Raw genomic sequence first — 23,751 nt, 5'->3', positions numbered from 1 at the left:
GGCAGGGCCCACTGTCTGCCATGGACTCTCAGCCCTATCATGTCCCCTGTGCCAGGGGCACCCTTGGGGCAGGAGGTGGGCCTCCAGAGCTTTGATGACTAGCACCCCCCTCCAGGTGGCCCTAGGGGGGCTTCCTCAGATGCTCAGGCCCTTCCCTGCTCCCAGTGTCTGGCCCATAGGCCTGTGGAGAGGGAGCAACTGATGCCCCTTGTTTCAGGGTCTGTTTTAATCCCGGGGGTTACCCAACAGCCCAAGGATAATGCCACACCACCCTGCGCCCCATGCAGCATGCTACAGGTCATCTGTGGACCTGGGAAGGTGTCTCCCGCATTTTACAGACAAGGCTTGATGGAACTTGGGCATTTTTATAATTAGGAAACCCATCACCGCCAACGCCAGGCAAACAGCGGCTCCAGGCTGGAGTGGCACGCCTTGGCAGCTGCGCCCCCCGGTTTCTAAGATCACTCCTGAATGTCCCACCCCAGGTTTCATGTCTGCCAACTGCCTCTGACAAAAGTCATAAATACAAATTCAAAACGGGGGACTGGGGGCGTATGACGGCCTAGCGAAAAAGATGGCGAAGACAGCTCTGCAGTACAAAGCAAACTTTCAGCCTCGGTGCCAGGTGGGCAAGACCTTATTGAAATGGTTCTCCCCTCAGATCTAGACACCAGGCAGCCCAGGGAAAGGGAGGCGTGAGGCAGGCCTGGGCCACTCAGGCCTCTGTCCACGTTCCCGGAAACATGGCCTCCAAGTGCCAGCTCACAGCTCTGGGGTGTCTGGAAACAGGGCCCCCCCATTATTTTGTGGTCAGAGCATCCAGCTAGGTTATCCAAACCACATCAATCAGATGGAGGTGAGTAAAGGGGAAATCACACCTGCGATACAGTAATATTAAAAAGGGGGCTTAACCTCCCCCCCGACTTATGGGTTTCATTTTAAGGGGATAGGTACATGCAAGTACAAACCTGCATTTTAAAAATCCCCAATAGCTAGAATCGACAACCCAAAATAAAACGAAAGTGGTGCTGGCCTACAGAGACTGCCCTGGCCTCTAAGGCCCAACTTTGAAGAAATTAATTTCAGTGTTACTTTAAAACCCCGTAATTATGGCAAACGTGCATTCCTTCCCCCCTGCCCCTCTCTGCTCCCCACAAATTCCCCAGGGCTGCCGGCTGGGCCTGTGTGTGAGCCACCTATAAAGGGGGATTTATTATGAAAAGTTATGAGTTGCTTTTCGTTTTATGCCACCATAAACACCAGCTTCCACACACAGGCCTTTCACTCCACCGGCCCATCCGGCCAATGCCTGACCCAGGGCCGCCCTAAGCCAGCTCTTCATGAACGCCTGACCAGCAGGAAAAAAAAGTCGCTGCTGGTTTAGGAAATGAATGAAAGATTTCAATTTTTCAAGAAATGACTGTAGCTTCCAAATAACCCTTCCAAACATCTAATCTAAAAACAGATGCTTGCTCTTTTCTTTCTGTTCTTTTTAAGATGCCTGCGGACGCCGTTTTACGTGTTCAACATAATTCTCCCTGGCAAACGGCCTGCACACCTGAGATCAGAAGCTGTATTTCACAAATTTCAAGTTGCAGAATTTTCATGCCGGCCCTGGAGTTCTTGCAAGCTGCTGGTGCGGCTTCAGGTTCAAGAACAACCTCCTTCCCGTGTCCCCTCGTCTGTGGAAGGCCTGCCCTACAGAAGGGGTCTTCTTAGAAATCTCTTCATTAGTATTTAAATATTCACTAAGTAGCGAAAGTGAGAAATCCACTTACCGTCCCCAAGAGTCGACTTGAACCCGACCGAGGCTTTGGCGCGCTGGTCGGCTGCTCTGCCCTTGCCGGAGGGACGCGCCCGCCCGGACGCGGCCAGCGCTGCGCTGTCGTGCCCACGGCTGCACAGGCCCTCGGTCTGAGTCCTGAGTTCCGGATGATTCTCTCCTTCACCCGTCGGAAGGGCAGAGAGCAAAGCGATGCCATCTCCCGCAACTCTTCACAGGGCCGGACAGCTCCGGGACCGCGCGGGCGAAGCGCACGGCCAGGCCCCACTTCCCTGGTCCCGCACCGAGCATCGGACCGCGCTGCTCCTCTCCTCCCGGCTCCGGCTTCCCTGTCTTGAACAACTGGACTTCCCCGAAGAGTACCCCGCAGTACACGGTCTCCACGTCCGTGACCTGCAACGCGAAGGACCTTTGTCCGGGACGAAAACGAAAGCGCGCCGGGCCGGGGGCGCCCACGCCCTGCCGCGGAGGTCCGCGCTGGCGCGCCCCGCGACTTTCTCCAAGTTCACGTGCATCCCAGGGCGGGCGGGCGGGTGCCCGGGGGCCGAACTTCCAGCGCCCGGCCGTCGGGCGCGCTGCGGGGTGCGGGCAGTCACAGGACGGCCGAGCGGCGCGGGCCCGGGGCACAATGGGAGCCTCCGGGCAGGCGGACCGGAGGGCGAGCGCGGGGACAGCGCGGGCCCGGCCTCCGCGCGGCCGCTCATCTACCGCGGCCAGGGCGCCGAATGCGGCGGCGGCGGCAGCTGGGCACAGACGCGCCGCGCGCCCGGTGCATGCTAATGGCCGGCGACCGCGCCATGAATTATTCAGCAGCGGCGCGGAGAGGGCAAGCGCGGCGCGGAGGGCGGCCTGGCCCGTGTGTCCCCCGCCGCTGCGAAGCCGCCGCGGCGACTTCCCAAACTTTCCCCGGTCGGCACCGAGGATGCGGCCCCCGCGGCGCCTCCGTCCCCGCCCGAGCGCGCCGGCCGCGCTTCCCCCGTTGCCGCCTATTTTATGTCTTTTGTCTCGGAGTTGGCACCTGTCCCAGAGAGCGCGTTTCCCTGCCCACCCCTTCGCCGCCGGATCAGGGCGGGGGAGGGGGTACGGGGGACCTGGAGAGGAGGGGATGGGTGGGGGGAGCAAGGCGCCTACGGCCCCACAGCCCGGGGAGACCGCCCGGGGGCGGCGGCCGTGCCGCGCTCCCGGGCGCCCCTGTTCCGCGGGGAGGTCAGGGCTTCGGCTGTGCCCAGAATACCAACGAGGCCTCCCGGAGCCCCCGGCCGTGCCCGCTGCGGGCGAGGACCGGGCGCGGCCCCTCCCCGGCTCCCCCCTCCGCCGCGCACCCTCCTCCGGGGGCCGGCGCGCGCGGGCGGGGCTGGCGGCGCGAGCAGCGGATTCGCCGCCCGGGCCCCGCGCCTCGCCCCGCAGCCCCGCGTGCGCGCCCCCGCGGGCACGCCGCCCCAGGCGCTCCCCGCCCGCGCGGTCCCGCCCGCCTGCCCGCGCTGGGCAGGGGGCACTGCGCCGCAGGGACTCGTCCGCCTTCTGCTTCTCGCCTTGGGGTCCGCACGCCCCGGCCCTGGCCCGCCCCCGCCGCCCTGGCACCGAGGCGACTGCCGGAGCGCGCTCGGCGGCTGCGCTCCGAGGCGACGGCTGCCATGATTGCGGGCAGCGGGGCGCGCGCGCGCACGTTCGGGCCCGGCTTGGGGACCCCGGGCGGACCGACGGTCCCCGGCCTGGCCGCAGCACCGTGCGCGCCGCGGACTGCGGGCAGGTCGGCGGGCTCATCTCCGCAAGGCTGGTGTTCACTGTGGAGCGCAAGACGAGGCTCCGGGACAGGGCTTAGGGTCGATGGTGGCAGGAAGCTTCCCCCGGGGCAAGGCGCGCACCAGGAGGAACCCGCGGCTGCTCGTCCGACACTGTTCGCCCAGCTGCGGGAGAGGCGCGGTGCCCAATAGCGTCGGTGGCGTGGTGTAGGGGATCTGGTGAAGTAGAAGGGGCAGCGCACTGTGCCCAGAGATAGGGGGGTGCAAGGTGCCTGGCGGAGAGGAGGCCCTTACGGTGCCCGGGGAGGCGTGGGATGGGCGGGGGCATTGTGCCCGGAGCCGCTGCCCAGCTCCAACCGCGCTCCCTTCCTTCACCGCAGAAACAACTTCCTGCTACACCGGCCCAGGGCGCAGGAGCTGCGGGGAGAAGTTCTAGGCCGCAGCTTTGCTGTCTTGGAGCCGGACGACTACACTGCTGCCCCTCGGTCGCGCGGTTCCTTCCCGCGCCCTCTCCCGCGGTCGCGACCAGCCGGGCTCCAGAGTCTGGACACTGGTTAGAATGACAAGAAGGCCGCAGCTGCTTTTTCTGCCTGTTTGGCAGGAGCGCCTGAGTGATTTCTGGCGCTTGGGGACGCCGATATGGGGTCACTCTGCTGGGACCCCATCCCCCTGCCTGGGCATGCCCTTGCTCAGAGCCAGATGGACCTCGTTGTCCCCGGATGCCCGCGTCAGGGGCCCGAGAGAAATGAGGCCTCCTGGGCCCCATCCCAGTGTCTCTCTGTGCCTGTCTACCCCCCCACACACAAGCCGGCCTTGGCATTCTAACCAGTGTCCCTTGACGTCACATCTCGCCATTTCTGTCAACCAATTGAAACTTGCCCGTTGTCATAAAAATATATATACTTTTTATGCCATTGGTAAATTCAAAAGTTCCTCGTGTGCCCTGCTTCCCAGGAAACTCCATTCCACATTGGATTGGACTGCCCAGGCAGGGGGCCCTGGGCACAGGGGCAAGGCTGGGCTGGGGCAGCTGGAGCAGCTCAGCTGGGGCCTCTGAGGCCCACTCACCCACCTTGCAGACTCCCTAGACCCCCATGACCTTGGCCTTGAATCGTGCTAGACACACACGTAACTGCCACCACTGTATGACATACACGACTTGGAGGGGAAGGAAGGAAGAAAAACCAGGATCAATTAAGAACTCTTCCAAAACGACTTCCCTGTAGGTTAGAATTTTACCATGGTCTCTTCTTTCTAGGGATAGCTTTTTTTTCTCTCTTATGAGAAAATTCAGTTTTGGAAAGTGGAATAGACACGTTTTCCAGTTAATCTTTTCACTGAAATCCTGGCCAACTTTCACTTTCCACAGCTGCGGACACCAAGCAGAGATAGCCCAAGCAGGGGTGATTTCACAGTGGGGTGGATTTCACTCTTTCCTTGAGGAAGGTCCAGGGTGGCCCTCCCAGCTTCAAGGACTAAGGGGGTCCACCTCTTCTTTCCTCAGAAAAGGACGTTCTCAGCAGCCTGAGACTCGGGAACGCAGCACCCACGTTCTAACAATCCCGCAGGGAAAAACAGCCTCTCTGGTCTAGCACAGTCCTTTATCATTTTCTTCACTATTACAATTCCCAGACCTGACTAGGACGTGTGGAGTAAGAGAAAACGTTCCCACGAGATGAGTATGTGCAGGGCAGTCTCCAAAAGCCCCAGAGATACTGCTGTCACCCACTCCTGCTCCGGCCACACCAAGGAAGGGCCCAACCGCTAACTGCCATGATAAGTACCCCCTTCCCCCTCTTACGGTATGGTTCAACTACTTTATAAAAAACATATTAAAGACATTTTGTGGTTTAGCAGCCCTGGGGACTCTAGAACAACAAAAATGCTGTAGAGACTGGGCTGAAGGCAGAAATCTAAACTCTGTAAGTACCAGGAACTTTTAATACCAAATCTTGTTTTTTTCAAAATAATAAGCAAGCTCGGTAACGACCAAAAGGGGATTTTTGAAAATAAATATATGGTTAATTTTCTCACATAAAACATTCCCAAGTGCGAACTCTAGAATGCTTCATACCTTTGAGATACGTTCACAAACACACACACACACACAAATACCACAACCAACACATCCAACAACCACACCTACAATCTATTTATAATCACTTTCCTAAACACTATAAATATTATAACTAATGTGATATATGTTTTGTGATTAAATGGGTGGATTAAAACATTGAATTTAAAAAGCCACACATAAAAAGAGATTATCTTCCATTATGCCACTTACAACTTTTGTTCCATTGGCACAAATACAAATTTGACAACTGTATCATTACTGAAGGCAATGACTAAATGCCAGGATATTAACTTTGTAATTTTCACCTGAAATCATACCAGCTTGCTAACGTTTTTATTAGCTGATTTTTTTTCTTGCTCTCACACACAGTAATCAGTTAATTTAATGCCTTTCTCCTCCTCTCAATTTTTATTTGGTAAAACAAGAAATTGGGTGAGTCAGGATAATACTCGAGAACACACATTCTTTTTTATCCTCTCTATACTTGGCAAGGATTTACATATAATTTGGTTGCAAATTCAGAAATCAAATTCTGCTTTATGCGAGGAAAATAATAGCACGTGGGCAACTCCATTGGGTATTTTTCAGGTTTCAGGTTTTCTAAGGTCTTTTTTCAACTCGTTACCATATTTTATTATTTAAAGTAAATAATATTTTTAAAAGTGCTCACATAAACAGAAAGGATTCCTGGGAAGTTTATGCTGTTGAAGAATATTACGATGGACAAGTTTCCTGGAGGAAGAACTTGGTGTGTGCCCGCGGGCCGCACCATGCCCGCGGTCAGATATTTGAAAAAGGAGGGCTCTCACTATACCAGGATGTTTATAGTATCAGTCTTATACAGTTATTTTTTCCTGATTTCTTCCAAGATTTGCCTAATGGGAATGTGGCTGGCCACTTCCTGCTATGCCCCGGCTCCGTCTTCGGCCGCAGTCCAGCCTCATGAGGCCGGGGCAGTTCAGTTTAGTTTCCCTTTTTTCAGCCTAGCAACATTCAGTAGTTTTAAGATTTTCGGTATCCAAAGCATTCCGAGGACTTAGTAAACAGATGCATTTAATCTAATGAAAGCAAGCAGGATGAGTGTGAGTGAAAACTTACATTTCCACTTGGGTTTTGAACATTCAACTTGTCCACCCAAGACTCTGATGATTTTCAAGCCAGCCCAGTAAAACCCAGATTGCCAGTTTGTAGGATGCCACTTCCTCAGTCACCCCAGACAGTGTGTTCTTTAGAAGAGCCTCTAAGAAGCGCTGGGTACTGTGTGCAAAGGCAAACCAGGCTTATGATTTTTTTTTTCCTTCTGCCTTTGTCTCCAAGTAGTTTGCAGGTCTGGGATTCCGTTTGGATACATCTATTTCGTAATAACCTGTGCTGCTCTTTATGAAGCGTTCATTTTTACTCTCAAGCATCCAGAGAAAGGATTCTTTCCTCCCAGACATAATGAAGCATTTTTCAGAATCTTTTGCTTGAGTTTACTCAGTCTTATGTCAAACTTGGTGTGAGTTCACTGGCAACAGAAATGAAACTCTGGCCATGGGACAAGCATGTGTAAGGAACAAAGCACAGGGCAGGAGACTGCATTAGGAGCCACCCTGTCCCCACCAAAAAAGCATACCAGCAGAACAATTTCTATATCTTTTCTTAAAAAAAAGAAAAAAATATATATATATGTATGTATGTACAGAACAGTCTTAGCGCGCCGGCAGCTGACAGTGATCAGCAGCATGCCCAGGGACCAGCAGAGCTCCACACCCATCACCTGTCCAGTTAGAAACCTGTGAGCAGCTGTTTTATCATATTTAACACACTTTGGAAGTCCATACTTTCACTTGCCATGATGTTACCTGTGCATGTAACACCATCTATTAACCCTGAAAGCATTCTTTAAGGAGTTTATTATTATTTTTCAATTAAAAGATATGCATAAAACAACCAGAAGTGTGCAATAAACGTGCTTGATCATATATCTAAATACGTGAACATACTATATGCAATACATACATGCTACTATGGGATTTTTTCCCCTCATAGATGAGGAATTACAGTGAAATTCCCCATTCCAACATAGTAACAATGCAAATCAGAAAATAGGAATTAAAGATGATGGGCCAATATCCCTGATTATAGACACATATATCAAATGCCAACGCTAGATTCTTGGGTTCGTAAAAGGAATGAGAAAAAGCACAGTACAGACTAAATTTTTTTAAAAATCAAAATTACCTATCAAAGAGACATGGGTGCTAAATTTGCTTATTTTGGTTGCTCAAGTCTGCAATTTCTAAAATGGAATCATAAATTGGGAAATTAACATTTTTCTAAAGAATTAATGTGCCACTCATAGTGATTTTTATTAGCAATTAAAGATCTATTAGAATTTGAACTTGAACAGTTTCTAGTAGAATCAGGGATGAATTTTCATGAAAATTAAAAGACATCAGAAAATTTGAAAATTTCACTCTCTTGATGTCCAACGGATACCTTCCTTTCATAGTTGAAAAGCCTCAATTTTTTTGAAGTATTTTTTGTATCTTATCAATCCTTTATAGGGGCCTGAAATAATCATTATTCTTTTTGCATTATATCTAAGGAGAATTTAGCTATTAAGAATTTAAAGCAATTTTAAACTTTAAAAACTGTCAAATGTTTATTTTTTTAATTTTTAAATAATGCTGAAATCCTAATGCAAGTTAATTTTTTCCCTCCTCACAGATGAACTGAAAATTTTAGTACCATTTCTTAACCACACAGCCCTTCAGTAAGTTAGGTAAATTATAAGCCCTCTAGACTAAAGGAAAAAAAAGAAAGGAAATAAACCCTGATTTAGAGCTCAGATGGTTCACTGCTAAATTGCAAGGGACAACAGGAACTTACTTTAAAATCAAGATTTCACAGATCACTTCATTCAAATGATTGCAACAAAACTTAAGCTGCCTGCAAAAAGCACCTATGTCGAATGAGGGGTTTTTTGAGGGGTGCGGGTGTTACAAATTGTTTAAAATTCAACCACACTGGTCTTGTTTATTGGAATACTCCCATTTTACTTTTTAAAAATCTAACATGATTTCACACAACACAAGCAAGTACTTTGCGTTATATATAATGACAGTTTCATTTTCCTGACTATGTCTAAATATCATAGCTTTCAGATCCGGTTAGCAGAAAGTTAGGGTTAAGGTTGGATTTTTCATATACATCCTCGCTTCAAAAAGTGAAAAAATGTCTCACCTAAATTTATCACTGCAAGACAAGATATTTAATGGCTGCAAAAAAAAATACTGAAAAAGAAAGCCAATGCTTTTGTTCTGTTTTGTTTCTTGCTATTTATAGAGCAACTTTGGGTGTAATTCCTAATTTTAAAGGAACAAGAAGTTCTTTTTTTTTTAACCAAAAGAAAGTGGTAATGTAGGCAATCAGACCACGGGTGACATTAACCTTGAAAATAGGAGTCTGTATAATTTTTATATGATGAATACATATTTTTAAAATGGGTTTGAAAATAAAGAGAGATGTGGACGGACATTTTCACTCCCGGGCTCGGCTTTCCACGATGTTCAAGGATTTGTGCCTTTCCTAGTATCTTACCAATAAACCAGTTTTTCAGCCCTGTATTCTAAACGTGCTACAAGAGTCTCTCCCCACCTCCGTGTCTGAGGGGAGACAGTGGATGCAGCCCGCCACCTCCTTCCCTCACTCACAGCTTCTCTGAAGCTGGCAGTCTCTCACACACAGAATGCCGGAAATTTCTAGGAGGACTCCAAGGCTCACTGGGAAACTTCTTGTGTTGGGAAAAAACTTCTCAACGCACACCTGGATCTACAGATTCGGAAAAATTCACCAGCTGTAGCCAAAAACCAAAGCACTCAACCACCCGAACACAGTCTACCAGAAACACAGAGTTCTTTGACGTGACAGAAGGCTTATAAATAAAATAGCTCCAAGGCAGGCAGGCTGAATGAGCCTTTTAAGACAGCCTGTGGGTGCCTCAAACTTTAATATTAGAACATTAATGCTAGCAACACGAGGATGGTATCCTGGGGGTGTGTGTGTGTGTGTGTGTGCGTGTGCGTGTGCGTGTGCGCGCGCGCGCACAGAAATACAAGTTCTGTTGCCCTTATGGCTTGGGGCCGACTTGAGGTCCTGGTGGCGATCCTCAAGCCCAGACAAAGGGCAGGCCTCACCTGTATTCTGTTCAGGTTCCTCCCTTTTTCATTACACGTGTGCAAACACCAAAAGCCAGTGAAAACATAACCTGCTGTAGATAATGAGACTGACCTCAGATAGAGAAAACTTTCCCTGCAATAAAAATATATATATATATGTTTTGTGAATGGCAAACCAAGCTGACCTCATTCAGCCCTGTTAGGACAAACATGGCAAGACCAGCTTCGGGGAGTGAGGCTAGGGCCCGGGGCCAAGGTGTGCTGTCCTCTTGGAAGCCACGTGCACCCGATCCCTCGGGAAAGGAGGTCAAATTGTGTGGCCTGGGCCGGGGTTTGGGCCCTGCAGATCCCTACCCAAGCCAGGCTGGGTGAGGCTGCAAAGAGAGCCTTGAAGCCTGGGATAAACATTCAGGGCTCTCGGCATCCATGCCAGGAGGAGGAGGGTCTCCAAACCACCAAATCCAATCCCCCAAGTTGGGGACCAACTTGTTATCACGATCAAAGGCCTTGGAGACGCAGGGATGCTCTGCAGTTTGTCCAAATTCTCAGCATGCTCGGCCCACACCTTCTTATACCATCGCCGAGGGTTTTGATATAGTTCAAGTCAACAAAAGCACCTCAAGCATTTAGTCTGTGCCAGGTACCACGGGAGTCGCTAAACATTTTCAACAAAAACAACGGCTCCTAGTGCAGGTTTTTGCTAAGGTGATAAGGACAGCGTCTCGTGTGTGGAGAGCATGCGGTTTGTGATTTACGGGGCGCATAAATTTCTGAGCCCTGTCTCACGTGATCCTCACAACCCGAGAAGACAGAACAAGAAATGCCACACCTCCTTAAAGACCAGAGAAACTGAGGCCTGAGCGGGTGGAATACTGATTTGGCACAATATTGTACCAACCTGGGACCCCCAACCACTGCAGGCACACACGCCCCTTCGTTGTTTTTTTTAACAGAACGTATCACCACCCAACCCTTCACGCTCACGCATGTGCAGGCTTATTTTATAGGTAAGAACAGTTCCTGGGAAAAACAGAACTCCATTGAAACACGGAGCCCAGAACTGCCTTGAGCAGGCCAGCTCCGGCAATTCCCCGCCCCCGCAGCCGGCTCCGGTCATCTGAAGCGTCCACCCTCCCCTGCAGGTGCATCCTCGTCGCCCCCACACAACTGGGCTGGACGCATCGACCTCCGGTGTAAAAGCACGAACTTGAGCTCCCCACGCCGGGCCTGCCAGAGTCCTCAGAACAAAGCCGCCTCAACAGAGTGGAGGGGCCCCAATGCCCCCCGTTCACCCTTCTTCCTATTGGTGTGCAGACACCCTGTAACCAGGGGCTCCCCAGCCACACAACCACCATAGCTCTGAGCCCCACCAGAACCTTCCCCGACTTGCGGCCCCCCGTGAACCTGGCAGGTCCCTGCCCGTGGTCTCAGTATAAAAGGCCAAACAGGTGACAATATGGTCTGGGAAAACCTCAAAGTCTCAAGTCAGCCAGGATCACTCATAACCGGCTCCCTCCAGAGAGGCTCATGGTGGCAATTCTCTCCTGGAGGGATGGCCAGGGCCTGGGGCCTGGAAGTCAGCATTCTGCAGGGGCACATGCATTGAGAAAGAGGTGAAGAAAGAGGGAACTGGGTTATTTCGGAAATGGTTGTATTGAAGGAGATACCAGCAGTCTGTCTCCAAAGGGCTTCCCTTTCCAGGAGAGATCTGCACCACACAGCGAAATTTCCTGAAGCCCCTGCCTCCCCCTAGTTTGTGATACGCACCGACACAACACCCGCTCATCCTCAGGACAGCAAGGCACGGCCCCGAACACCAAGTGTTCCCCAAAAGCCAAATTCCACAGCAGAATATTCCACTGCACAAACGGCAAGCACAGAAACAAACTTAACATTTTTAAAAGGCTCCCTGGCAGAGCCAGGTGAACAAAACTATGAAATAAATGAGGCGCGAGCCAGAGGCCTTGCCTGGCTTGGCGGAGAACTTGAAGCCACCCTGTTCATTTGCAAAGGCAAAGGCTTCCAAGACGCCTTTCTCTTGCCTCCTCTTTGCACCTAATTACAAGAGAAAGTGCTTTTTAAAATCAGACAAAACCTTAAAAAAAAGTTACAAGGAGCTAAGTCTCAAAAGCTGCTTGGGATAAAAATTATAACCTTGTCCAGCATTTGAGGAAAAAACAAAGAACACAGGGGACATGGGATGGTCAGGGCTGAATTTAGTGTCAGCTGTCTTCATCACTCTGGGCCTGGTAGGTCCCACCTAGAACTACCCCCAAGACTCTGTAAAGGTTGTGATTTGGAGGGAAAAGAAGGGCCTAGGAGGCAACGAAAGCCCAGTGCAGATGGGTGTGAAGGTTCCTGTTTTTCATCGCAGGGGACCGTGGATTCTGCTTTCCTGGAGCACCTTTTCTTTCCCATTTGCGGGACTTCCACAGAAATGAAGAGCAGAGAAAGAAAAACACACGTGCCTTGTTTTCCCGCAGACCTCTCCTCTCTGCACTTCAGCCGGCGGGTCGGTCGCAGTCCACAAGGGCCCTGCAGAGCGACGCCTCCAGCCGGGCTCCTGGCCTGGGACCCGTGCAGCGGTGCCGTCGCGGCCCCCACCCCCCGGGTGGCAGGCGCCACGCGGCCGCGGTGGCTGCCTGGGATCCGTCGGCCGACCAGCGCATCGGCCACCGGGGTGGGCAACCGGGTTGCGGCTAGCCTCGTCCCGCCGGGTCTGGGCGGGGCAGGTGACACGACGGGGTCTGCACCCGCTCTGGAGGCCCGGAGGTCTCGCGCGCCTCCTCCATGCAGCCTCCAGGCTCCCGGCCCAGGGCGGAGAGAGGGCTCAGCGGGGACGAAGCCGAGGCAGGGCCAGGGCCGGGCCGGGTGGCATCAGGTCTGGAGCCTGGGGTCCACATCAAGTGGGGAGCGGAGCCTGCAGTCTGAGCCTGCGGCCGGGTCCACGTACGTGGGGGCCTTGGAGTCTGAGTCGGGGGCGGGCGCGCTTTGCGCGGTCCGAGCCGGGAGCCAAAGCCGGGTCTGCGTCAGGCAGGTGTTAGGGTCCAAGCAGGGGTCCCGGTCCGAGTCCGAATCTTGACCCGCATCTGGATCTGGGTCCGGGGTCCGGGTCCCAGCAGGAGTCCAGATCCGCGTTGGGGTCCAGGGTCCGAATCCGTGTCGGAACCGGGGTCCGGGTCCGGTTCCGGGGTCGGACTCCGCGCTGGGGTCCGAGTCTCTGTCCGAGCCGGGGTCCGGTGTCAGAGCCGGGGCCGGGGTCCGCGGCGGCGGCGGCGGCACGCGCCCCAATTAGCCGCGGGCGGGCGGGCGACGGGGCGGCCCCATTGAGGGCGAACAAAGGGCGCGACCCCGGGGTCAGGGAGTCGCGGGCCGGCGGCCGCCGCTTTGTTGGCCCGCCCTGTTTACTTTGCCTAAGTAAAGCGCACAATATATTGACTAAAGCGGATTAGAGGGTCGCGCCCCGGAGGCCGCGGGACCTCCCAGCCGGGCGCCTCCCCGCGGGCCCGGCCCGACGCGTGCAGACCCCTTCCCGCCAGGTCCCCGCCGTCCGGGCCGCCGCCAGCCTCGCCTCCGCCCCCACCCGCGGAGGCAGCGGGGGAAACTGAGGCCGCAGGCCTTCGTGTCAGCCGTACGCAGGCGGCGAGCCGGCCCAGGTCCTGGACGGGGTCCCCGCGGCCGCGGCTCACCTGCGCCACGTGGTGTCCGGAGCGGGGGTCAGTCTGACAGCCTCCCACCGGGCCTTGTAAACCAACCGGGGCAGTGAGTTATTTCCGGACCACTGCATTTTTTAAGATTCTACCCTTTCCAACACTGCTGGTCTAGGGAACGGATTTTACAGGAGAGCAAATGGCACTTGCCGCAAGGCTCAGATATTTTAGACGGTAAGATGGGACAGAATTTTCCATATCACAAAATCCTGTAGCATTATGCTCATAAAAGAAAATTCCTGCCTCTTGTCTTGTTACAAGCAGTGTATCCCCCGGCTGTGAATTAGCAGGTGACTTAAGAGTGCAGAATAATATTTTGAAATATAGAAGTCCTGGGAAGTACAAGCTGGAAAAAAAATTGTTTTCTTTCTTTCTTTTAAAAGAAAATAAATGAGAGTATAAATAAACCGCTAAGAGTTCTACCCAAAGACCACAGTGTATCATCTGGCAGTATGAATCCAAGATCTGTGTTCTTCCCCAGATAAGAACTTGCAGGATCTTTTAAATTGCCCTTATAAAACAACCAATAGAAGCAGAAAGCCCAAACTCGGAATCAAGCAACCTCACCAGGGGAGTGGGGAATCACTGGACCAAATAGCCAAGAAGAACAAGAATGCCTTTTTTCTCATTTCTGGATGGTATTGTTTAGGGGACAAAAATACTTCTCCTTAAGTTCACACAAAATCCTAGTTGAGATTTTTGTGCCCTGGTTGTGCAAGTATATATGTTTGTTTAGGGAATGCATGTAGCGTTTGATTAATAAGCTATCAATGTACAAATCTTTTATAAGAGAACAAACAGTATTTACTTACTATATACATTTGTTGGCCTAACGAATAATTCTGCTACTTGCCATCTATCCACAGTATTGAAGGAAAAATAAGCCATTTGTCTTTATTTCTACTCCCAATAAAGTAGAATGATTCTACTTTATTAAAAAATTTTTTTAGTTAACAAAAATTTTAATTTTAATTAACAAAATTAACAAATTAACAAAAAATTGTAAATGAAGTAGATGTTTACATCTACTTCATTTAAAAATGATTTTTCTTGGTGGAGGGTACAGCTCAAGTGGTAGTGTGCATGCTTAGCATACACAGGGTCCTGGGTTCAACCCGCAGAACCTCCTCTAAAAATAAATCTGTAAACTAATTACCCACCGCCCCAACCAAAAAAAACCAAACCAAACAAAAAATGATTTTTCTTGCTTAGAAAAATACCACATGTTTACGGAAGGCAGAGAATCAAGTATAAGTAATTTAAAAGTAAAATATGAAGATAGATATTTAAGATAGAGATAATTTAAGTAGTGAGTATAAAGTATAAATAATTCAAGTACAAAATACATGGAAAAAAGGAAAATTCACCTATTTGCCATCATCCAGAAAATAAAACTAATGCATTTCCTTCCCAGCAGTGAACATGTGCATACAGTTACATAATTTACATACATATTTACTGTTCGTAAAATGTTGCATCCTGTATGTCCCCATGCTATTACAAACTCTTTGTCAACAGCATTTTAATAGTGACACAACATTCCATTTTATTCTTATGTGATAATTCACCCAGCATTTCCTGTGATTATTACAAATTTCAATTCTCACTAATATTTCTCTACTATAACTAACACCACAACCAGCAGCCTTGCTGGTGAAGTCTGTCTGCAGTGTGGGCTGTTAATAAATCTCTACTGATCTGTTAAGATGATGAAGGCACTGCATTATCCAAGGGGGTCAAGGCAGACCTCATGGACTCCATTTATCATAGCAGAAATGAACTTAGAAACTCTAGAATTCACTTCGGATGTCAGTTACTCTAGAAAACAATATGGAAATCAGTTTGTTTCCCCTTCCAGAGGCCTGGTAACGGGGAACTTTTGCCTGATGGATTTGTGGGACCAGCCGAGGCCCGTGCCTGATTGCAACACAGCGTTTGGGAACTGTGCCCTTGTACTAAAGTACTGGCCTATTTCTGCCTACCAAGTCACTTGGCATTAACCTCCAATCGCTTGGTGAGTTTCAGTCAGAACCAGAAAGCTGAACACCTTGGAAACATTATCTCGACAGCTCTGATGAAACTTTGCCCGTCTAAGGAGTGATTTAGCCCAAGTGGCTTTCTGTGCTGAGAATTCAAACCTCAGGCCTGCTTTTCACCACTTTCCCGGCTGTGGGGTCCCGCTCCTCCCACCTCCTGGCCCCATCCCGCATGGAGAAGGCCCAGCTGCGCTCCTCTCCATCCCCAAGGCCTGGGCACCGTAAGACACTGTGTTTCCTGCCACTCGCCCCATGTCCCCGATGCCCTGAGTCAGCCTGGACTCTGCCACGGGGCCGTACTGGCAGTCTGTCTGGCCTGCCCCGACATGGCTCCCGGAAGGGCAGGGGAAGGGGGTTGGGAGCCAGGGAGCCTGAGGTCGTCTCCCTGAATGCCAGGGCCTGTGCCCAGCCTGCTTGAAGGTGGTGGCCTGGGTGCCAGAGGGAGGGGCCGCCCCTAGAGAACAGAAGCTCAAAGAGGACAGGAGACCCCAGCCGAAAAGCATGATGGAGTCATCCGAAAGTACGGGCTCCAAGAATCCACAGGGCAGAGAAGAAAACCTTGCAGGAAAGATGTGGACGCGTGACCAGAGCTGGAGTGGGGAGGATGACTTCCCTTCCATGCACTTCTCTGCGTTTTCCAAAATTTCCACGATGAGCATATGCTGCTTCCATAATCAGCAAGGGGTCGTATTACTGATAAAGCTGCATGTATTATGTCATAATTCATTTCAAGAATAAGATACGTTACTATCGCTATTTATGAGTTAAACATAAACAATAATGACCATATATTGCCAGGAAAGTTATTAGGTTGATAACGGCAGCTCACGTGTCTCCAGCACTTTACCCTTTAGAGAAACATGTTCAAACAGAAAATGAAACCAGGCAGCTCTGCTATGCAAATATTGGCTGCCGCTGAGATATTCCTGCAACAACCCTGGACAGTGCGTTGAGGTCATTTTTTTTCTCATCTGAAATGTGGGAAACTGAGGAGTGGAGGAGAGAAGTTAAGAGCCCCAAGATTTGAACGGAGGCTTTGAGTCTCCCATGTCCCCGTGGCAGCTTCCAGACCTCTCATCCCAGTACCTTCCTGCAGGAGAGACAGTTTCCCCAGGGATCAAGTGTGTTTCCCATTATTCCAATTTTTTCCTTTTTTTCCATTATTGGAGCTAGTGCCTATGGCCAGGGCAGAATTGCAATTAGTGAAAATTGTGTTGGGTTTGCTTTAAAACAATGGTATTTGCACAGGGTCCCTTTATCTCTCGAGAGGTGTGTGGTGTGACTGTGCCTCAGGCAGGCAGGGACTGTCTTTTTTTCACTTGATGACTTTGTGGCTGAATGCCATACTCCTCCTGGGAAGGAAAAATGTGCACAGGACAGTGACTCAAGTATAAGTCCGTGGCCCCTCTGGGGCTTGGGTCCACCCCAGAAGGACTCTATGCCTGTGTGGGAACATGCCTTTTCTTACGTTACTTTGTAAAAGTGGGCTATTTCCAGCCCCTCGATAACAACGGACGGGGAAAAAAATCTACGAATCAAATGTATTTGATCTGAAGTCTATTTCTTTTAAAGTGAGCGAAAAGGCGAACCAGCATGCTGTTTTCTACTCTAAAAGGCAATTTCTAAATTTGGATTTTGAAAAAAAAAATTGTATTCCGGCTTGAAAAATCCAGTGGCTCTCAGAATGCAAGTAAGATACATCACTCTTTGTGCTAAAATCATCTTCACTGGTTTAAAAGAAATCAGAACGAAATGATGTGAGCTGACCGTAAGTCTTCCATCACTTAATTTCTGAAGGCAGAAGCTGGATGCACACAGTCCGTGCTCCGTCCAGAGAGCCGCCTGGGCCCGGATGCGGCGTTAAGTGGTTTTTAACAGAGAGGCACCAATGTCTCATGGACCAAACAGAACTAGGTTTTTGATATTCCAAAGACATCTTCAATTCTAGATAAGGACTCAACAATAAAATAGTTACCAAATGTAATCAACAGGTAAGATGAATAAATTGGAGGCATTTATTTCCTCCAAGGGGAAAAAAAATGTCTGGCTCTTGGGTTTTTAGCTGTAGGAGATGGGCACATTTTCAAAAGGCCCTTTATTTTACCTCCCCGCCTCACACACGGCACAGCAAACCATCCCTGCCTTCTAAAATAAAAACACATGCCACTTTAATTTAGCAAAGAAAAGCCAAAATGTAGAATCTCTGCACAGATCATTTTTAAGTTAAAGACAGTGAGAGAGACTGTTAACTGTGTTTTATGCCTTTTTGGGGGGCAGTTACCTTCTCCACGTGTTAATAGTTTAACTGTCAAATTAAACAAACAGCTAATTCCATCTCTGAGACGCTAGAATTGCAACCTAGAAGGGGCGATTTTAATTGTAACTACCAAACAGCAAGTGCTGACAGAAGTCCTGCTTTAGTCCCCAGACAGGGCTGGGACATGACTAATTTATTTTATCTTATCCATCTATCTATGCACAGGATTAAAATATTTATATCAGTCTGTTCACTTTAAAACATGCAGTACCGGCACCAGCTTCAGGGCCACTCCCTAATTTTTCACAGTTTTGGCTTTTCATTGTTTCCAGAAATGCCCAGCCCTTGCATGGTGAATACTCTCAAATGCTGATGGATCTTTAAGTCACACAAAACTGGTCCTCAAGCCCACAAATGCTGCCCAGCCACGGTGATGGTGACGGAGCTGTGCCAGTGCCTCTGTCCCCAGAGATGCCAGTGAAATCACGCAGGCCTGAGCCCGGCTTCAAGGAGCAGCTTGCCTCTGGCCAGGGTGGCTGATGGAAACCAGAGCCTGGTAAGGATGCCCCAGCCAGGTGGCCAGGTAGGCCGTGGGGCGGGCAGCAGGGGGTTAATCGGGGAGCAGGGACGGGTGCAAACAAAAGGCCAGGGGCAGGGGAAATCAGGCTGCAGGGCCCAGCCCGAATAGGCGCAGACACAGGGAGCTCTGTCTGCCTGCCCGCTGCCCGGCACTGTGACTAACCGCCCCACTATTGTACCCTGAAGCCAGCCCTTTGTGCCGTCCCCCTGGCGTCTGGGAGCACGGCCGAAGAACCCTCTGCAGCAGTCCCCCCTCGTCCTGGAAACTTGCAGCGTCAAGACCCATTCTTTCAGCTCTCAGGGCTGCTGCAGCCTTGAGTAGCCAGTGGAAGCATCCTTTACCCTGCCCAAGAAGGGCCACCAGCAAAAAAGCAGCAGAAAAAACAGTCTCCCGAACTCTGGAGGAGGGGGCCACAGGGACCACTAAACCCACGGTGCCCAACACAGCGGTCCCTGCCCACGTGCAGACCCTGAGCCTGTGCGACTGGGAGAGTGTCTCCAAACTGAGGTGTCTGGCTGTGAGCGGGCTTCGCACGCAGCCTGCTTTCTCCCAGGCAGACAATGGAAGATGCCGCCATGGTCTCCCTGCCCAGTGACAACCCCTCACCCCACGGCCAGGAGCACCAGGCCCTCACGGCCACACCTCAACAGCCTTGTGTTCACGTGTCTCAAGGACAGGGCCTTGCACACTCAGGGGTCTGCAAAACACGTGTGAGCACAGGGACATGCACACACGCGCGCGCGAGGGCCCTGACTCCTCTTCACGGTACGCGTCACCTGTCCTGGCGGGCCTTTGGAGAAGCCAGATTCACACCCCAAAGACCCCCTTGGAGCCACACATCTGACCCTTTGCCCTGGGACACACCGGGTCCAGTCAGGGCCCCGTCATGACTTCTGTGGATCCAAGCAGTTTTGCTTTCATGGTTCCTTTCTCCATAAATATTAAAAATTATATTTTATGATTGCATTGCTATAAAGATGAATATAACCCATGCCGAATTAATTCATCATTATGTATTCATTGTCATTATAGTCATTTTATCTTCTGATTTTTTTAAAATTGAAGTATGGTCAGTTTACAATGTTGTGTCAATTTCTAGTACACAGCATCATGTTTCAGTCATCCAGGTACATACACATATTCCTTTTCATATTCTTTTTCATTATAGGCTACTACAAGATATTGAATATAGTTCCCTGTGCACTACCAAAGAAACTTGTTGTTTATCTATTTTATATATAGTAGTGTGTATCTGTAAATCTCGAACTCCCAATTTATCCCTTCCTACCTCCTTTCCCCCCTGGCTTGGAACCTCCCCTTTTTTCTTCTGATTTTAAAAAACATTAAAATTAAAACATATTCCTGGGCCCTGGGCACTGTGCCTCCCTGGACCACCCCTCCGAGCTCCCTTGACCTCTTCCTGAAAGGCATCCTCACCCCCATGAGGTGCATATGGGACTTGCCTGCCGTTCCTCCAGTGACCAGATCACCCTCTTGACTCCAGAATTCATAAGTCCTGCCCTGAATGAATGGCATGTGAAGTCCCCAACAGCCACCAGAAGACTTTCCACATTATTTTCAAAATGCAAAACTCGATCATGAGAAAGGCCTAGGATCCCAGCATGACTGAAGGCCTCACGTCAGTGGGAACCCAGACCCCCGCCCCACTGCTGTGCTGGGGTCCCCAGCCAGGTGCCCCGGGTACCACATTCAACACCAAGAGATGGGCCCACCAGGCATGTGTGATGGTGACACAGAGGTAATTATTAGGGTGCCTAGCGGCCCACCACGTGCCAGCTCTGTGTCAGCCCTGGGCACCCACACCCTCCAGTCCTCCTCACACCCCTGTGTCGGGCCCAGCTTCTGGAGAGGGGCAAGGGTCCTGGCTTTCCAGCTTTTCCCAGAAAGAGGCATCTGGGGCTCTCACCATTCCCCCTCCCGTGGTGCCACTGTGCAGGGCCCAGGCCACCCTGCTGGGGAAGGACAGCGCAGGAGATGGTTAAAATTCTGCATGCTTTTTGCATCCGCCTCCAGAGGAAGCGCTGCTTTTTTTTTTTTCCTCCCAAGCAGGAGGAGGAAAAAAAAGCTGAGAGCAGCAATTTGCAGGCCTTGGGATGTTTTTCTCCTTGACAGCCCTGGGCCCCGCCTCACTGGGCCTTCCTTCGGCCAGAGCGGCCACAGCTCGGTCTGTTGCGACTGCCCGGCCCCCGTGCACGCGAGGCCTCCCCGCGGAGCCGGGCCGGGGCGGGCGGGAGGGAGGCCGGCTGGGCGGGCAGCGGCGACGCCTGGCACTGCCCAGCTTTGTGGCCGCGTCCTCTGCTTGCCGTCCCTCTGCCCGCCCCGGGCCTGCTCCGGGCCGGCTGTGCCGCCTGCTGCCCGCCGAGCGCCCACCCCGTGCCCACCCCGGGTGCCCTCACCTTCTGGGCCCAGCCTCCCGGCCTCGGGTCCTGCTCGCGCCCGGGGCGCCCGGCCACGTCCTCGGCGCTGCCGCCGCTCGCCCCACCCTGCTGCCCGCGCTCGGCGGCGAGCCTGGCACAGCGCCAAGCTGCCTGGGAGCCCGGCCCGGGCTGGGGAACTTTCCGGCAAGGGTGTGTGTAGGGAGGGGTGCGGGGTGCAGTGGTGCCAGGGGAGGGAGAGGCCCAGATGCCCGGCGGCCGCCCCCACCCCGGCCCAGGCCGGCCGCGGGGGCCTCCCCCTGCCTCCTGTCTCCTGAGTCCCATAAAGGCACAGACAACACGGGCGGTTTAGTCAAAACAGCCATGTGCAGGAGCCGGCAAACAAACAAAAGCCCTTATTTATTTATTTAGTTCACACACTCAGATAAGGAGGCGCCTTTTGTGCACATAATTTCACACACACCAGAAAGGGGGCGATGCCACCATGCTCCCCGCAGCCCCGGCCCCGGACAGCCCGCCTGGCCTCGGGAATAATGGCATCGCCTGGCCTGGGCATTTCCATATTTAAATTGGGCAGCAGCGTATGATTAATTAAGAAGGAAAAAGGCAAAAAGGAAGAAAAGTGGTGGGGGTGGGGAGCTGGACGTTCTGGGCAGCGCGACATGCCAAGGTGCCCGCGGTGGCTTAACCCTTCCCATGCCAGGCCCGGGCCCCAGAGGGACGCTGACTGCGCCCTCTGCAGAGCCTGGGCCCTGGGAGCACACCCTCGGCCGCTGTCCTGTGTGTACTGAGTGCCACCCCCGCTTCAGACGCTGCCCCTGGAAGTCCTCTTCCTCATTTTCTCACTCAGAGTGGCTCAGCTTTGGGCAAGTCAAGGTGCTGCGCTGGTGCTGGGTAAAGACGCCCCAAAGCACCGGGTTGGGGGCTGGATGGAGAAGAGTGGCGGCCATTCTGGCTGGGATGACTCTTCCTTTGCCATCGACACATTTACCCCTTAACATGCAAGCTCCAGTGAGGCCCTGGCCCTAGTGAGGCTCCCAGATCCACCCACACTCACACGAGCAACCTGCCGAGGGCTGCCCCACTGCCCTTCTGTCCCTGAGAGCAGCAGCCTGTTCTGGGAACAGAGCAGGAAGGCCTGCCTCCCTTCTAGAAAGAATTAAGGGCTGTGGCTAGGTGAGAGCCAGGAAAGACCATGTTCCTAGAGGTGGCTGGTGGGGGGGGGCACAGAGCCCTGGATTTACGGTCCAGTCATCACCAAAGTTCAGCCTTGCCCCTTGCCAGCTGTATGGCCTTGGGCAAGTTATCTGGACTCTCTGGGCCTCAGTTTGCCCACCTGTAAAGTGGGGATGATAGTGGTGACCACTCCACCTGCCCCAGGGGGTTGAGAGGAAGAAGAGCAGTTCCTCGCTGAGCAGAGAATCTGCCTGAGTGCCCAGAATGTCTACCCTCAAGGTGGGCAAGGGCTGGGGCCACTGGGGCCTCTAGCAGGAAGTTCTTCAGCCTAGGAACAAATTCAGAACAGTCTGAACCCACTTTGCAGGTGGATGAAATCATGGGCCTGAGCTGGGTGAGCAGCCTGGGTTATCCAGGTGGGGCCAATCTAATCACACGCATCCTTAACCACAGAGAACTTTCCCAGCAATGGTCAGGTAGACACAATTCTCTTTGAAGACAGAGGAAAGGCCGTGAAACAAGGAATGTGGGCACCTCTAGAGGCTGGAAAAGGCCAGGAAATGGAGTCTCCCCTAGACCCTCCAGAAAAAAGCGGCCCTGCCAAGACTTTGACTTTAGCCCCGTGAGACATTTCAGATTTCCAACCTTCATAAACTTGGTTGTTCGAGGCATTAGAATCAGTGAACTTTGCTATGGCAGTAATAGGAAACTAACACACCATCCCACCCTGGACTGGCCCCAGTGGCTCTGAAGGAGGCCATGAAAATGTGGCCACTCAGTCACTCCACACACAATGCTCCTCTGTGGTGGGCAGAGCTGGGCTGGGCTCAGCAGACCTCATCCCTGCACTCAGGAGCCTCCGGTTGGGTGGCCAAGTGCCCTGCAGAGCCCTCCTCCCCTAAGGGGCTCTAAGCTCACCTAAGGGGCTGTCCCTCTTCCCCCTCCCCCTCCCTTCACCACTACTTACTGAGTATCGCCCTCACTCAACCGAATCTCATCCTACCCCCAGCCCGACAGGCTCAGCCGTCCAGGCAGCCTGGATCCCCAGATCCTGTCGGTAGTTTGTCAGGACGAGGGGCCATTTTCTGCTTTGTAATCATGTGTCCTTCTCACAACAGGACAGGCAGGGGTTCCTTGGGCTAGCGCCTCTGCTCTTTGGGCTCAGGGTCCTCATCCGTAAAGGGGGCTGGTTAAAGCATATCACATGGTAGTTGTACACGTGGCAGCCGGTGCTGTGTGTGCAGTCCGTGCTCAGAACTGCCCAGTCAAGTCAGCTCTGGGGAGGGTGGGGTTTTATTCTACAAGTAGAAAGATGCCAGGCAGGCTAGCCCCCTAGTACTGCCACTGTGCTGGAGGCTGGCAGCTGAGCTCCTGGCCAAGGTGGAAGTTCAGACAACCTCAAAAAGCTTCTGGAACCTGAAGATCTCTCCTGACAGCCTTCAATCCTTTAGGAAACAAGCAGAAATGTGCACACAGAATTCCTCAAAGTGTGTTTACAACAGGGAAAACTCGAAATAATTGGGAACAACCAAAGTGTCAAATAATAAGGGGTTAGTTAAGGAGACACACCTAAGGAATATTAAAAAGTCATTAAAAATCAATTTATTGACTAGTATCTTCTGATACTAAAGAATGAGTTGTGATAAAATGTTTAGTGAAACAAGCAGAAGATAAAATGATACATATAATAAGATGCTAATTTTGCTTGAAATTCTCTGTTTTTGTAGCAGCAAGGTGAGGCATTCCCACTGGCTATTTCTAAGGGTGGTTTCACAGGTGATTGAAAACTTTTCTTCTTTTCTGAGGATTCAAAATGTTCTAAAATTAGCAC

At 51.7% G+C, this 23,751-nt stretch overlaps 1 protein-coding gene and 1 long non-coding RNA gene across 9 annotated transcripts in view; one reads left to right on the top strand and one right to left on the bottom strand.

Moving 5' to 3' along the window:
- The window catches only part of LOC140700313 (uncharacterized), a 61,975-nt gene that overhangs the window by 34,575 nt on the left and 3,649 nt on the right, over positions 1 to 23,751 (bottom strand). For 3 of the 8 annotated variants that reach the window (XM_072973695.1, XM_072973696.1, XM_072973697.1), the window contains exons 1-2: positions 3,649 to 4,331; positions 1,779 to 2,176 (exon numbers count right to left, since the gene is read on the bottom strand). The exons of 2 other annotated variants lie outside the window; for them this stretch is intronic. In XM_072973695.1, coding sequence (XP_072829796.1) covers positions 1,779 to 2,176; positions 3,649 to 4,291 — 1,041 coding nt within the window. In that variant the 5' untranslated portion in view covers positions 4,292 to 4,331. Of the gene's footprint in view, positions 1 to 1,558; positions 1,699 to 1,778; positions 3,158 to 3,648; positions 4,332 to 20,765; positions 20,857 to 23,751 lie in introns of those variants that run through there. 3 more of the 8 variants (XM_072973704.1, XR_012078724.1, XR_012078725.1) reach the window with 3 other exon arrangements.
- Positions 18,070 to 19,306, top strand: LOC140700312 (uncharacterized). The gene is made up of 2 exons (XR_012078720.1): positions 18,070 to 18,324; positions 18,534 to 19,306. It is a non-coding gene; the product is annotated as an uncharacterized lncRNA (long non-coding RNA).

The sequence above is a fragment of the Vicugna pacos genome, chromosome 12 (genome assembly GCF_048564905.1).
Source record: "Vicugna pacos chromosome 12, VicPac4, whole genome shotgun sequence".
NCBI lineage: Eukaryota > Metazoa > Chordata > Mammalia > Artiodactyla > Camelidae > Vicugna > Vicugna pacos.
Note: the sequence above shows the minus strand (reverse complement) of the source record. Positions and strands in the feature narration are given on the sequence as shown.